The following is a 15,035-nucleotide window of genomic DNA, read 5'->3' as shown; positions in this document are numbered from 1 at the left end:
GTAGAATACCATATACATCTGTGTTTATTTAGCACAGATACAGTCTCTTTAGGTACTAAATCATAGGTTTATGAATTTGAAATCCCTGAACTCCCTATTTAGTCATATAAATAGAACTTTGCTGGTAGAACATTTCCTGAAGCTTTGTGTAGTTTTTGGCCTAAGTCAGTGAGATTTGCCAAAGGTTTGGCAGCTTTAACCAATGCTGATGCACCTGTTCTCAGTTATTTTCTTCTGAGCTGTGTCTGATAAGCAAGAAAAGGAATAAGTTAAATTACACCCAGGATGATCTGCTAGGGATGTGCCACACAAGATAATGAATGTGCTTCACTTCTATCACTTGATCCAGCTTGTGGATCCCTTCCTTGTCCTAGCTGATGGCTCTTATCTCTTATTTGAAGTTATTTTCTATCTCCCCTTGCTGCCTGCCAGATTTTGGTGAAACTTCATTACTCAGTGAATATTTCCTTTCTGAACAGCTTCACACTGCTAAAAGATGAATCATGCTACCTCTGTGTTGCTGAACTACGTCTTATTAAGCCTATGTCTCTCTTTCTCTCTCTGAGACAGAGTCTTGCTCTGTTGCACAGTCTGGAGTGCAGTGGCACGATCTTAGCTCACTGCAGCCTCCACCTCCTGGGTTCAAGAGATCCTCCTACCTTACCCTCACAAGTAGCTGGAACCACAGGTGCCCACCACCATGCTTGGCTATTTTGTTTTTTTTTGTAGAGATGGGGGTCACTTTATGTTGTCCAGGCCCTTTTTCCTTTTCTTTTTTCCTTTTTTTTTTTGGCAGATGAAAATTTATTACTACAGTGTTTTCACCATTAAAATTTATGATCTTGGTCTTTCCTTCTTTCCTTTATATAGGGCCAAAGAGACACATTGGCTACTTTGACAACCTTAAAGCGGACTCCAGGAATATCACCAACAGCATGACCTTTGCGACCAGATCCAGCAACCAGAACTTCATCATTTTCCTCAATAAAGTTCAAGCAACTGTCGTTGGGTACAAAGGCTGTGATTTTCTTGCCGTTCTTGATCAGCTGGACCCTGACACACTTCCTAATGGCAGAATTTGTCTGTGTGGCTTCAACTCCTACTTTTCCCAGCATGATTCCTTTTGCATGAGAAGCACCTCCAAAAGGGTTGGCCTTCAGGGCTGTGCCCAAATGGGCTTTCTTTCTTTCTTTCTTCTTTTTTTTTTTTTTTGAAACGGAGTCTTGCTCTGTGCCCCAGTCTGGAGTGCAGTAGCGCGATCTCGGCTCACTGCAAGCTCCGCCCCCCCGGGTCCACGCCATTCTCCTGCCTCAGCCTCCCGAGTAGCTGGGACTACAGGCGCCCGCCACCTCGCCCGGCTAATTTTTCTTGTATTTTTAGTAGAGACGGGGTTTCACCGTGTTAGCCAGGATGGTCTCGATCTCCTGACCTCGTGATCCGCCCGTCTCGGCCTCCCAAAGTGCTGGGATTACAGGCTTGAGCCACCGCGCCCGGCCTAAATGGGCTTTCTTGTACTGTTTATCATGCCACTTCTGGTCTCATCGGTGACTACGGAGCTTCCTAGCAGTACGAAGTCCATGACACTTGCCCATCCTGTCGGTGCCACGGGCCTCCCTTTTTCCTTTTTCTTCTTGAGAGATGGGGTCTTGCCATGTTGCCCAGGCTGGATTTGAACACCTGTGCTCGAGGGATCCTGCTACCTCAGTCTCCTGAGTAGCAGGGATTATAGGCACATGCCACAGTGCCCAGCTTTCATATCTTTCCTTTTCTCTCTTTCTTTCTTTTTTTTTGAGATAGAGTCTCACTCTGTTGCCCAGGCTGGAGTGCACTGGCACGATCTTGGCTCACTGTAACTTCTGACTCCTGGGTTCAAGCAATTCTCCTGTCTCAGTCTCCCAAGCAGCTGGGACTATAGGCATGTGCCACCACGCCTGGCTAACTTTTTTGTAGTTTTAGTAGAGATGGAGTTTCGCCATGTTGGCCAAACTGGTCTCGAACTCCTGGCCTCAAGTGATCCACCCTCCTTGGTCTCCCAAAGTGCTGGGATTATGAGCATGAGACATTGTGCCCGGCCTCGTATCTTTCTTTAAGCAGACTTTAAAAAATCAAAACTGGTTTGTTTTCTGACCCTTGTGTGGATTTGCATTGCATTTCTTGAGGAAAGGGTGTTCATTCTTCACACTCAGAATTTATTTTGGTCCCATGAAGCCCAATGCTCCAATGCAGCTGTTAAAAAGCTGCCCCAAATGTTTGCAAAATGGGAGGAATACACATTGATGAGGTTATCACTCATTCATTTAGTCATTAATTCATGCAACAAATATTTATTGAGTGCGTACTCTGGGTCAGGCAGCCTCGGCCTAAGTCACTGAGCAAGACAAAGATCTCTGTCATTAGAGAGCTTGTTCTCTGGTATGTGTGCATGTGGGGTGTGGAGGACAGACAAAAATAAATATGCAAATTATTTAGTATGTTAGAAGATGATAAATGCCACAGGGGTAGGGGAAGGCAGGCCAAGGGAGGATAGGAGTGGATGACAGGGGGCACAATGCAGTTTAAAATAGCATTGCCAGGGTAGTCCCTGTTGAGGGTGTGAAATGTGCGCTAAGACTTCAAAGAGCAGAGGATATCCTTATGCTGTATCCTGTGTGTGTGTGTTTGCATGAAAATACCACTAAAGACAGAATTTTTTTTTTTTTTTTTTTGAGGCAGAGTCTAGCTCTGTCGTCCAGGCTGGAGTGCAGCGGCTCAATCTCGGCTCACTACAACCTCTGCCTCGGCCTCCCAAGTAGCTGAGACTACAGGCGTGCACCACCACAGCCAACTAGTTTTTGTATTTTTAGTAGAGACAGGGTTTCACTGTTGGCCAGGCTGGTCTCGAATTCCTGAGGCCAAGTGATCTGCTTTCCTCAGTTTCCCAAAGTGTTGGGATTACAGGCGTGAGCCACCATGCCCAGATGGAAATATTTTTTAACAGCTATTTTGAGATATAAATCATACCAGCCAGGTGTGGTGGCTCATGCCTGTTAATCCCAGCACTTTGAGAGACTCAGGCGGGAGAATTGCTTGAGCTCAGGAGTTTGAGTCCAATGTGGGCAATAAAACTAGACCCTGTCTTTACAAATAAAAATAAAAAATAAATAATTTAGCTTGGTGTGGTGGTGGGTACCTGTAGTCCCAGCTACTCATGAGGCTGAGGCTGAAAGATCACTTGAGCCCAGGAGGTGAAGGCTGCAGTGAGCCGTGATGGCGCCACTGCACTCTCCTGACAGTGAGACCCTGTTTCTAAAAGAAAAAAAAATTCATATGCCATAACATTGACCCTTTAAAAGTGTATGATTTAGTTGTTTTTAGTATATTTACAGAGTTGTGCAACCTTCACCATTATCTAATTCCAGAATATTTTCATCACCCTCCAAAGAAACCCATTAGCACTCACTACCCATTCCTGCCTTCCCCCATCCCCTGGCAACCACTAATCTACTTTCTGTCTCTATAGATTTGCCTGTTTTGGGCATTTCATATAAATGGAATCATAGAGTATGTGGGCTTTTGGGTCTGGCTTCTTTCACTTAGCATAATGTTTTCAAGGTTCATCCATGTTGTAGCATGTATTTCATTTTCTTTTCTTTTTCTTTTTCTTTTTTTTTTTTTTTTGAGACGGAGTCTCGCTCTGTCACCCAGGCTGGAGTGCAGTGGCCGGATCTCAGCTCACTGCAAGCTCCGCCTCCCGGGTTTACGCCATTCTCTGGCCTCAGCCTCCCGAGTAGCTGGGACTACAGGCGCCCGCCACCTCGCCTGGCTAGTTTTTTGTATTTCTTAATAGAGACGGGGTTTCACCGTGTTAGCCAGGATGGTCTCGATCTCCTGACCTCGTGATCCGCCCGTCTCGGCCTCCCAAAGTGATGGGATTACAGGTTTGAGCCACCGCGCCCGGCCTCTTTTTCTTTTTCTTTTTTTTGAGATAGAGTCTCACTCTGTCGCCCAGGCTATAGTGCAGTGGTGTGATCTTGGCTCACTGCAACCTCTGCCTTGCGGGTTCAAGGGATTCTCCTGCCTCAGACTCCTGAGTAGCTGGGATTACAGGCACATGCCACCATGCCCAGCTAATTTTTGTAATTTTAGTAGAGACGGGTTTTTGCCATGTTGGCCAGGCTGGTCTCAAAATCCTGATCTCAGGTGATCCACCAGCCTTGGCCTCCCAAAGTGCTGGGATTACAGGTGTGAGCCACCGTGCCCAGCCAAATGTTTCATTTCTTTTTTTTTTTTTTTGAAAGAAGTCTCGTTCTTGTCCCCCAGGTTTGGATCTCAGCTCACTGCAAACTCCGCCTCCCAGGTTCAAATGATTCTGCCTCTGCCTCTGCCTCCCAAGTAGCTCGCATTAAGGTGCCTGCCACCATACCCAGCTAATTTTTGTATTTTTAGTAGAGACAGGGTTTCACCATGTTGGCCAGGCTGGTCTCGAACTCCTGACCTCAGGTGATCAGCCTGCCTTGGCTTCCCAAAGTGCTGGGATTACAGACGTGAGCCACTGTGCCCGGCCAGTATTTCATTTCTTGATAGATAATATCTCATTGCATGGATAGAACACATTTGGTTATCCATTTATCAGTTGGTGGTGGGTGTCTTTGAATTTTAAATATTGCAAAATGTCATCCATGAGCTATAGAGATTTGCCCTCCCCCTTAATTAAGACCTGGATGGAGGCTGGGTGTGGCACCTGTAGTCCCAGCTACTCAGGAGGTTGAGCTGGGAGGATACTTGGGTACAGGAGTTCGATACTTGGGCACAGTGAGCTGTGATCAGACCACTGCATGCCAGCCTGTGCGACAGAGGGAGACCCTGTATCTAAATGAAAAAATAAAAAGACCTTGTGGGGGTCATTGTCAGGACCGATGGTGCCCAGTTGCAGTCAGCACTGGTTAGGCTCGGTTTTGGAGAAACTAAAAAGCCACCTCCCTCCAGAGTGCTGCTTTCCCAGGTGCCTCCCTGCTGAGCGGAAGCTCTGGGTGGTCCAAATGTGGTAATACAGATCTGTGGATTTTTCTCAAGTGTGTTTTCTGTTACACATTAGATTTTTTTTTCAGCTTTAAAATGTAACCTTGGTAAGTTGTTTACTCAAGAAAATTCTCAATGAGTTTTCTTTCTTTCTTTTTGTCTTTTTAACATTTTGGGTGTGGTAGCAAGTAGAAGCAGATTCATCCTAACCAAATATTTGCAAATATCTGAACAAAGCTATTCTGGCCAGGGAAGGAAGACTCCACGGAGGAAGTGGGAATTGGATCTGGCTTTTGAAGGAGGGGTTCAATTCTCAGAGGACTAGATGAGGAAGGAAAAGGCATGTTCCAAAAAGGGGCAGGGAATTAAAAGTTTATTTTCTGGGTGAGTGGGAACCTCTGAGCCCTTGAGCACGTGCCTTAGATATGTTAGTTTGGCAGCCAGCAGTCTGTGCATAGACGGTGATGATGGTGTTGGACTCCTCTGGCCTGCACGTGGCGAGACTCAAAGTTTTCAGACTTCTTTTGGGGACGGTGTCTGAATTACAGTCTCTGGGGCTGCAGAAAGATGAACTCCATCAGAAGGTCCTCAAGGTCTTCCCCAACTCCTTCAGTACAGACTTCAGAGAGAGAAGCTGTCTAGGCGACACCTGTGCAAGAACTGGACACTACCCAAGCTGCAAACTGCCCCGACCATCCCGGCCTTCCCCGTTCGATCCTGGAGGTGGGGGTGGGAATGGAGAACCCAGAGCGGGCGATCAAGCTTCCTGGGAACTGTGAATTGGGGCGGGGGAATCAGGAAGGACGAGGCCTTTCAAGACCAAATGGCCCTAACTCCTGCACCCGACCAGGACGCGTGGCGCCTCCAGAGAGGACGCGCATCGCCCGGAGCAGGTTGCGGTCCCAGTTCCCGCCGAACTCTAGCAACTGCGAGGAGTAATGTCTGCCGTGGGGGGCGGAGCGCACCGGGGGCGGAGCGCGGCCGAAGGGGCGGAGCGAGGCCGAAGGGGCGGAGTAGAGACGACCGGCGGGGGGCGGAGCGAGAATAATGGGGTGGAGCAAGACGGCGGGCGGGGGCGGAGCGAGGACGACGAGGCGGAGCGCAGACCGCCGGCGGGGGGCGGAGCTGGGATGATGGGGCGGAGCGAGAATAAAGGGGCGGAGCACAGATAGAAGTCGGGGCGGGGAGGGGCGGGGCGTTCTCGGCCTTCGGGCCCCGCCTCTCGCCTCAGGCGCGCCTGCCCCGCCTTCTCACTCCCCACGGCGGCGGCGGTGGCGGAGGCCGAGGGCGGGGAGGGAGGGGAGAGCGGGTCACGACGCTGCCGGGGCGGGGATAACCCCTCACGTGGAGCAGATGAAAGGGCCGCGGCGCGACGGCCGGGGGAGCCGAGCTGAGCCTGCGACCCACAAAGCCGCCGCCGCCGCCGCCGCGATGGGGCTGTGAGGCGTCCGCCCGCGTTCGGTCCTCAGCCGGCCCGCGACTATGCCCGGCCGCGCCCGCCCTCCGCGCCCTCCCGCCGCAGGACCATGAGGCCGCGCTCGGGCGGGCGCCCAGGGGCCCCGGGCCGCTGCCGCCGCCGCCTCCGCCGCCGCCCCCGCGGCCTCCGGTGCAGCCGCCTGCCGCCGCCGCCGCCGCTGCCGCTGCTGCTCGGGCTGCTGCTGGCGGCCGCGGGGCCCGGCGCGGCGCGGGCCAAGGAGACGGCGTTCGTGGAGGTGGTGCTGTTCGAGTCGAGCCCAAGCGGCGACTACACCACCTACACCACCGGCCTCACGGGCCGCTTCTCGCGGGCCGGGGCCACGCTCAGCGCCGAGGGCGAGATCGTGCAGGTAGCTGCCCGCCGCCCGGGCCCCGCGCCGCCGCCGCCACAAGATGGCTCCGGGGGCTGCGCCCGCCGACCCCGCCGCGGGCTGCCTGACTGGCGGGCGGGCGGGCGGGAGGGGTGGCCGAGAGGCCGGCGGCATCCCTCTCTTGCGGGCGGGCAGGCGGGCGGGACGCGGCCTCTGGGGCGCAGCCGCGGGGGTCGAGCGCACGTGGGGGCTAGAGCTCCTGTGAGCTCCGGGGCGGGAGGGGGATCCTGGGCCCGGCACCCACGCTGGGGCGGCCCCCTTGGCCGGTTGGGTATTTAGGTCTGCCTCAGGTGGAAGTCCCGGGAACTACGTGTTGAATGTCAACTTTGGAAAGACAAGTGATGAGGGATGGGGTGGCTCGTTTCAGGTTGCAGGCTTTGCTTTCCATCCATGCATGTTCTTTTTGGGTGCGGCCAGGTTTGTCTGAAGGGCTGCACAACATTGGGTTCTTCCCCGGAACCTGCCGCCCGCCTCACCTGGGCGCCGCTGACCCTTCTGTGGGGCTCTGGACAAGCAGCAGCAGGCAAGGGAGGAGGCGGAGCTGGTCGAGGAGTGGGGATGGGGGTTCCCTGGAGTGGCAACGGAAGGCAGCCCTCTCTGCGTGCCTCACATTACAGAGGGTAGGAGGGATACTGCCTGCCCGTCCCTCGGCCAAAGACTAATGCGAAGGGCCTGCAAATGGGGAGATGGGGTCTCTCACTGACAGGGCCTCCACCTTGGACCAAGTGAAAGAGATCTGCATTCCGAAGGAAGCTGGCTAGGGAGAGCTTTAAGCTGTGCCTACTCTTTGGAGGAAGGACTCTCAACTGAAGCTTCTGCGGACGGTTAGCTGGGTGGATGTCTTCCCGCTTCCTTGGCCATGGTTTTATCAACTTGTTAACTGCCAGCGCACTTATGGCAGTTAATATGCGCGCCTCGGATGGGGGCGATTTGTAAAGGTTGGCTTGTCTTTGAACTTTTGGGGTGATCGGATGTCTGCAGGGCCTAAGCTTTGTGAGCCTTCTGTGCTTTACTCTTGGATGAGTTGTGAATGAAAAGAAGGGGACTGCATGGAATGACTGCATAGCAGCCCACAGCGTAGACAGTCTGTTCCGAGGTGTCCTTTTCCCTCCTTGGGTGCAGACTCAAAGCCCTGCCTCCATAGGACAGAGAGAGCTGTGCAGCCTGACTCCGTAGAGATGTGCCCTTACAAAGCTGGAGGAGGCACCCAGGCCCAAGCGATTAATCAGCAGCATTGCCTTACCGGGCTCTTATCCCCATCTGAAAACTTCTGTGGGGTAAATAGAAGAGGAAACTCCTTCATTGAGCCCTTTGACTATGTTAATGCTTTTGGACTTAAAAAAATGTTGTAATTATGATCTTCAGAAGTTTTAGAGATGATGCTTTGCTGAAGATTCCTAAACATTTAAGTCTTGCTCCTTGCAACTTCTTGTCTTTCTTTGAGGCTTTCATTGTGCCCTGATGGTTTTTGAAATGTTTGATTTACAACCTTATTAAAAAAAAAAAAAAAGACGCTTTAGCGTGGCACTTGACTTTTTGAAGGAGACTTTTGAAGTTTGCAGTTTCTATCTGCAGTGTTTTAAAGTGTCACTCTTTCTCAACAGTAGTTTGGTGAGCGAGCTATCCATTATGAGGAGTGTTATGCTTTGGAGATAATCTTGGGTTCACCATTTAATACAAAATTAGCAGTTTAAACACCATTTGTAACTATTTTATCCTTGTGAGTAGAGAGATAATATGTGAATTTGGCAGAAGGAATCTATTCTCTTCTGAAACTTTTTGAAGTGCTTATCTAACTCTTTTGTAGTCCATTAGCCTAGCCAAAAAAAAAAAAAAAAAAAAGTCAATAGTTGCTAAGTAAAGAAAAGTGACTTAAATGGTATTTAATAAGTTTACCTGTTAAGCAATCACTAATAGGTGTCCTTAATTCCCTTATAGCTGCAGTAATGTTGGTGAGTTTATCTGAGCTGTCTGAATAGTCATTTCATGGTGCACCTCGTATCTTTAGTAACTTTATTGTGGTGGCTGACTTGTTGAACCTCCCTGTTTCTGCGGACAGAGTGCAGTGTGGCTTTCAGGGATGTGTGTGTACAAAGGCTAGCGTGCTTTTATGAGTTCTGCAAATACTGTTTGATTGAAGGAACTGGTGTGGACCTTGTCTGGCAGCCCTGAAAAACTTTTTTGTAAGGAAGGCTGATGTTTTAGGGCCGCTGAGAGGGAATATAACGTTTTCTTTTGGTGAGAAATGAGAAAGCAGAAGGAATAAATTGGCGTCCAGCTTTGGATTAATCATGTTTTCTAAGTAACCTGACCTTTTCAAAACCTCCTTTTATTTACTCTTTAAAAATACCTCCTTTTGTTGACTATCTTGAAAAACCTTTATAGGCTTTAGAGATGATGCTGTGCTGAAGATTCCCAAACATTTTGTCCACAGTCTTCAAGAATAGTTTGAATCTTAACTCTTGCTCATTGTAATTTCTTGTCTTTCTTTGAGGCTTTCATTGTGCCCTGGTGACACAATCTCATTGAACTTTTCAAAACTTCCTTTTATTTACTATCTTAAAAGAAAACAGTAGCCGGGCATGGTGGCTGATGCCTGTAGTCCCAGCATTTTGGGAGGCTGAGGCAGGAGGATTGCTTGAGCCTAGGAGTTCGAGACCAGCCTGGGCAACACAGTTAGACCTGGTCTCTACACACACACACACACACACACACACACACACACAGCCCAGTGTGGTGGCATGCACCTGTAGTCCCAGCTACTTGGGAGGCTGAGGTGGGAGGATTGCTTGAGCCTGGGAGGCTGAGGTTGCAGTGAGCCATGATTACACCACTGTACTCCAGCCTGGACAACGGAGCAAGACTGTCTCTCAAAAACAAACAAACAAAAAACAGTGTGATTTGCTGATTAGCGTTTTATCGTCTCAGAGTAGAGTTCATTTTCCTATAACTAAAGCTAAATAGTAGCATTATAGCATTGCTTTTGTTATTTCCACCGGGGTTCTGTAGCAGTATTATTCATGGTTTAGGGGAGAAAAAACCTGTTTAGGAGTCTGTCACCTTTAAGAATTCTAAGATAAGCCGGGCACGGTGGCTCAAGCCTGTAATCCCAGCACTTTGGGAGGCCGAGACGGGCGGATCACTAGGTCAGGAGATCGAGACCATCCTGGCGAACACGGTGAAACCCCGTCTCTACTAAAAAATACAAAAAACTAGCCGGGTGAGGCGGCGGGCGCCTGTAGTCCCAGCTACTCGGGAGGCTGAGGCAGGAGAATGGCGTAAACCCGGGGGGCGGAGCTTGCAGTGAGCTGAGATCTGGCCACTGCACTCCAGCCCGGGCGACAGAGCCAGACTCCGTCTCAAAAAAAAAAAAAAAAAAAAAAAGAATTCTAAGATAAGAAATTGGTTTGTATTACTGATTTTTAACCCCCCTCCTTATTATATGCCAATGAAAAGTGTGAGAGTGTGTGTGTGTGTGTGTATATATTTGTATAGTAGATACCATATCACAGTCTGGTTTGCCTAGATAATTCTAACTAGAGTACCTGTTCAGTCATTTCCATGGGTTAGGGTAGGGGAAGCCTAGTTAAGAATTGTGTCAGTTTGTTTGTCAGTGTCAGAGAGAGAGAGAGAGTGCAAGAGGGAGAGAGGTAGTAATTCAAACCTTAGGATTCGTCATCAGGAATCTTGGTTCTTCTCCTTTGCATTTTAGCTTAAATAACTATCCCAAGGTCACCAGTGTAATCTGAGTGAAGAATTTTTTTTTTTTGGTCTCCATCTGTGAAAGTTGTGGTGAAAACAATTTGTGGGTATGAAATGCTATTAGTTACTTTTATTATCTTATTTATTTATGCAGTGTTAAAACCCGTTTGCTTGTAAGAGTGTCAGGCATACAGTTTGAATGCTGGAGAAATTAATTACACTTCTCCTATAGTTCTGAAGTGTGGGACTTTAAAGGGTTCTTAGACATATTGATATATATTTCATCTTTGAACCAATTTGTTCTGTTAATGAGATCATTATCTGAAACTTTCAGACTTGGCTGTGCAACTCACATGGTTGGTGATGTTAAATAAAGGCCTGATTAAACACTGGCTAGTGGTATGTGGATTGGTTAAACAAAGAAAATTTGCATTGCTAGAGATGAAAGATTGTTTTAAAGTGGAAATGCTTTTTTTTTTTTTGCTTGAAGTCAAATATTTAGAAAAGCTTGAGAAATTCATTTGTAGAAGGAATCTGAATGATAGGTTCTGTGTAACTTTAAATTCAGCCTTTCTGGATCCTAGGTTAAATGTTGAATGGACTTGAAAACAGAGAGAAGCTGAGGACATTTAAGAACTAAGTCAGTTCCTTTAGCTATTAGGGGTGGGAAGAGAGCTGGGTGGTGGGTTAAAAGGGCTGATCAAGGTCCTTAAATATCCGATGTTAGGTAAAGGTATCACAGAGAGTAATTTTAGGAAACTAATTCCTCTGCTTTGTTTCCCTGTCAGTGTGCTTCTGCAGTTTAGCATTTGATCAAACACTTTCTTTTCATCTCCATTTTAAGTTAACTTAACAGGCCTGCCTCTAAAAATTGACTTGGTCTAGTAGAACAATTGTGTGCTGACAGCTGACCTGGATTTACACAGAAAGAGATTGCCCACTGTCTTCTCAGATGGGCCTTCAAAGGTTAAAACCAAGCATTTGATTCAGGGGGAAAAATTGGGGCTGTATTTTTTGTCGTTATAAATTCTTAGAGCCTCTTGCCGGCCGGGCGTGGTGGCTCACGCCTGTAATCCCAGCACTTTGGGAGGCCGAGGCAGGCGGATCACAAGGTCAGGAGATGGAGACCACCCTGGCTAACACGGTGAAACCCCGTCTCTACTAAAAATACAAAAAAAAAAAAAAAAAAAAAAAAAAAATTACCCGGGTGTGGTGGCAGGCGCCTGTAGTCCCAGCTACTCGGGAGGCTGAGGCAGGAGAATGGCGTGAACCCGGGAGGCGGAGCTTGCAGTGAGCGGAGATTGCGCTACTGCACTCCAGGCTGGACGACAGAGTGAGACTCTGTCTCAAAAAAAGAAAAAATTCTTAGAGCCTCTTATTTTCTGTTTTGTTCCCTGAGATCTCGTGGGAGTTACTAGTACAATTCTGAATAGGAATGAAGATGGGAGTTCAGTGTAGAGCTGTAGACTGAAGGGAAGGCAGTGATGGTTTCCTCTTATTTATACAGAGCACTGCCAAGCATGTCATGTTTTGGTTCATCTCATCCTGACACTAAGGTGCAATTAGCCACTATTGTTAACCCATTTTACAGAGGAGAAAAACCGAGGCTGAGAGAAGCAAGTTGACTTCTGTAACTTCACATGGCTAGCAAATGACAAACCTGGATTGAAACCCAGGTCTGCCTGGCCTGCTTATTCTTGTTTTTGCCAAATGAATAGAATTTGACTGGTTAGGATTTTGACATAAATTCAAGTCTAATTTTTAACAACATATAATATAGCAGTTCTTAACCTGAGGGTCACAGACTTTTAGAGATAGCCCATGAACTCCTGCAAGTGTATGCATATTCTTGTCTATGGGCAGTTACAACTTTGCCTCTTCCAGGGTTCTATGATGTGCCCCCTCCACCCCCACGAGGAAAAAGGAAAGCTCTAATGTAGTAGAGCATCGAATAGTCCATTACCAAGACTTTGAGTGGGGTTCAGGCTGACAAGAGTTGTAGGGAAGAAGTCTACAGGTCTGGGTGCCTCCATTGAACATATTTATTTCGTAGACATCTATCACAGCCCTATTCTGTACCAGACACTGTATTACTGTTATCTTCTGGAGTTCAGTCTCTCATGGAGACAGACACATGCATGGATAAATGATATTTCTTCCCAAACGGGTCTCTCCACCGAACTGAGTGCTTAGGCCCTAAGGCATCCATTGTCTATAATGAATTAACTTCCCTCCTGTGCATTGTGCATCATCCTTGGGAGAAGTGAAAATATAGTCACTCAAAGACTTTTCTGCATTTATATGGCAAAGTGCAAGAACGCGACACTCTGAATGCAGGATGTGGGAAAGCAGAGTATAGTTCCTTTTCGTAGTTCATTGAAAAATGAAACAGAGCACCTGTCGCTGTTGAAATGCCTAAAGAGCAGCTTCTCACACCTTCCCTTGTGGACCTGTACCCCATGGGGTCTGTTTTTGCTCATTTCTGGATCTCCCCACGGGGTTCCCACTGCCTGCTATGTATGAGGCACTCAGTATTTATTGAATGAATGATGGAGAGTGGACATCAGGCAGGCAGTGGGTTTTATGGATTATTTATGCTTTAATTGATGAAAACAACTTGCTTTGGCTTGGTTAATAAATTCTGGGATTATCCTTCCTTTTTGGTTGTTGTTTCCAGAAACTTGCTTGGATGGAAAGGATGGCTCTCTCTCTGGTTCCCATAGACCCACTGGTATTATAATACCGGGTTGTATGAAAGTGATCTGGCTGGTTGCGGTGGCTCACACCTGTAATCCCAGCACTTTGGGAGGCTGAGGTGGGCGGATCACAAGGTCAGGAGATTGAGACCATCCTGGCTAATGCAGTGAAACCCTGTCTCTACTAAAAATATAAAAAATTAGCCGGGCGTGGTGGCAGGGGCCTGTAGTCCCAGCTACTGGGGAGACTGAGGCAGGAGAATGGCATGAACCCGGGAGATGGAGGTTGCAGTGAGCCGAGATCGCGCCATTGCACTCCAGCCTGGGCAACAGAGCGAGACTCTGTCTCAAAAAAACAAAACAACAACAACAAAAATGTGTGGGGTGTTTATATTCCAAGGGTACCTGGCATAAGAAAAGTCTGAAGGTGTTCTTTTCCTGATGAAACTGAGTATTGACAAAGCCTTAAAGTGGATAGGTTATGGAAGGAAAGAATCTTGAATTTCCAGTGTCCCTGGGAGTAACAATAAGGGATTGGCATTCAGTATCACCATTAACCTAATCATAATTAACCTATATGCCATGCTAAAAACTTTGCTGCTTTCTTTCTTTCTCTCTCTCTCTTTTTCTTTTTTTCTTTTTTGACAGGGTCTCATCGTGTTGGCCAGGCTGGAGCACAGTGGTAAGACCATAGTTCGCTGTACTCTTGGACTCCTGGGCTCAGGCAGTCCTCAGGCCTCAGCTTCCCCAGTAGCTAGGATTACAGGTGTATGCCACCATACCCGGCTAATTTTTTATTTTTTGTAGGTATAGTGTCTCGTTATATTGCCTAGGCTGGTCTTGCACTCCTGGCCTCCAGTGATCCTCCTGCCTTGGCCTCCCAGTGCTCTGGGATTACAGGTGAAAGCCACTATATCTGGTCAAAACTTTGCTTCTTGATGGTATTTTCCCAAGTCTGGAGAATTTGCATTTCTAATTTGTGACAAAAATGACATTTAAGTAAATCTTCATAATCAAAAGAACCAGATTCAGTCCTTTAATATGTTAGAAAGGAGACTGAAATCCAGAGAAATGCTTTGCTGAAGGCCACATGATAAGGTAGAGATGACCCAGGATTAATATTTGGGTCCCCTGACTCCCAGGCTTGGAGCCCTTCTGTTATCCCCGGCTGTAACCTGGCTGAGTGTGGCAGGGAACAACAGATGCAGGGCATGCTTTATGATCAGATGTATAATTGAGGAAAGCCAGGCATTCTTAAATTGTATATTGGGTTTAAGTGGTTGCTTTTCTTTTCTAATTAATTTAGATTTCGAGTCTCTCAGTCTTCCTCCCTGCCAGAACACAGTGCTTTGCTCACATTTAACAGACAAAGTAGATGGCATGTGCCAGGTTTTCAGATGAGGAAGCCAAGCGCAGAGAGGTAAAGTCACTTGTCAAAGTCACTGAGCAAGTCGTTAGTGCAGCTGAGGTTCAAATCTGGTCTGTCTGATTCTAAGCCATTTCTGTTTTCACAAGACTGCTTCACTTCACACTTTCTTATGATGAGGTTATGGGAACTGATGTGGAATTTAGAGTTGAGTTTAAACCCAAAATGATTGACCAAGAACTAAGTCTGTAACTTCAACTGAGAAGATGCCCTATCCTCACAAAGATGTATTTCCTTCCTTTCTTTTCCTCTTCTTTTTTTTAAATCATAAAAGTCTCATTCTAACTTTTTTCCATAAAGAGCCCATCTGCCAAGTTCAGAAAGAGGGACCAGTGACTTGACATATACAACTATCACTCGATGGCA

At 47.6% G+C, this 15,035-nt stretch overlaps 1 protein-coding gene, 1 long non-coding RNA gene and 1 pseudogene across 14 annotated transcripts in view; 2 read left to right on the top strand and 1 right to left on the bottom strand.

Moving 5' to 3' along the window:
• Window positions 1–2,285, top strand: part of LOC144331835 (uncharacterized) — a 73,499-nt gene extending 71,214 nt beyond the window's left edge. For 4 of the 5 annotated variants that reach the window (XR_013399392.1, XR_013399389.1, XR_013399391.1 and 1 more), the window contains one exon: window positions 871–1,003. This is a non-coding gene — a long non-coding RNA (uncharacterized LOC144331835). Of the gene's footprint in view, window positions 1–870 lie in introns of all 5 variants that reach the window. The other variant, XR_013399393.1, reaches the window with a different exon arrangement.
• Window positions 805–1,592, bottom strand: LOC144331834 (small ribosomal subunit protein uS12-like; annotated as a pseudogene).
• Window positions 2,286–6,380: 4,095 nt separating the features above from the next.
• ZNRF3 (zinc and ring finger 3) overlaps window positions 6,381–15,035 on the top strand; it is a 176,841-nt gene continuing 168,186 nt past the window's right edge. For 2 of the 9 annotated variants that reach the window (XM_028827893.2, XM_028827891.2), the window contains exon 1: window positions 6,381–6,824. In XM_028827893.2, the coding sequence (XP_028683726.1) occupies window positions 6,525–6,824 (300 nt within the window). In that variant the 5' untranslated portion in view covers window positions 6,381–6,524. Of the gene's footprint in view, window positions 6,825–6,959; window positions 7,784–8,011; window positions 8,457–15,035 lie in introns of those variants that run through there. The other 7 variants (XM_077950148.1, XM_077950149.1, XM_077950152.1 and 4 more) reach the window with 7 other exon arrangements.

Source organism: Macaca mulatta, chromosome 10 (genome assembly GCF_049350105.2).
Source record: "Macaca mulatta isolate MMU2019108-1 chromosome 10, T2T-MMU8v2.0, whole genome shotgun sequence".
Lineage (NCBI taxonomy): Eukaryota > Metazoa > Chordata > Mammalia > Primates > Cercopithecidae > Macaca > Macaca mulatta.
Note: the sequence above shows the minus strand (reverse complement) of the source record. Positions and strands in the feature narration are given on the sequence as shown.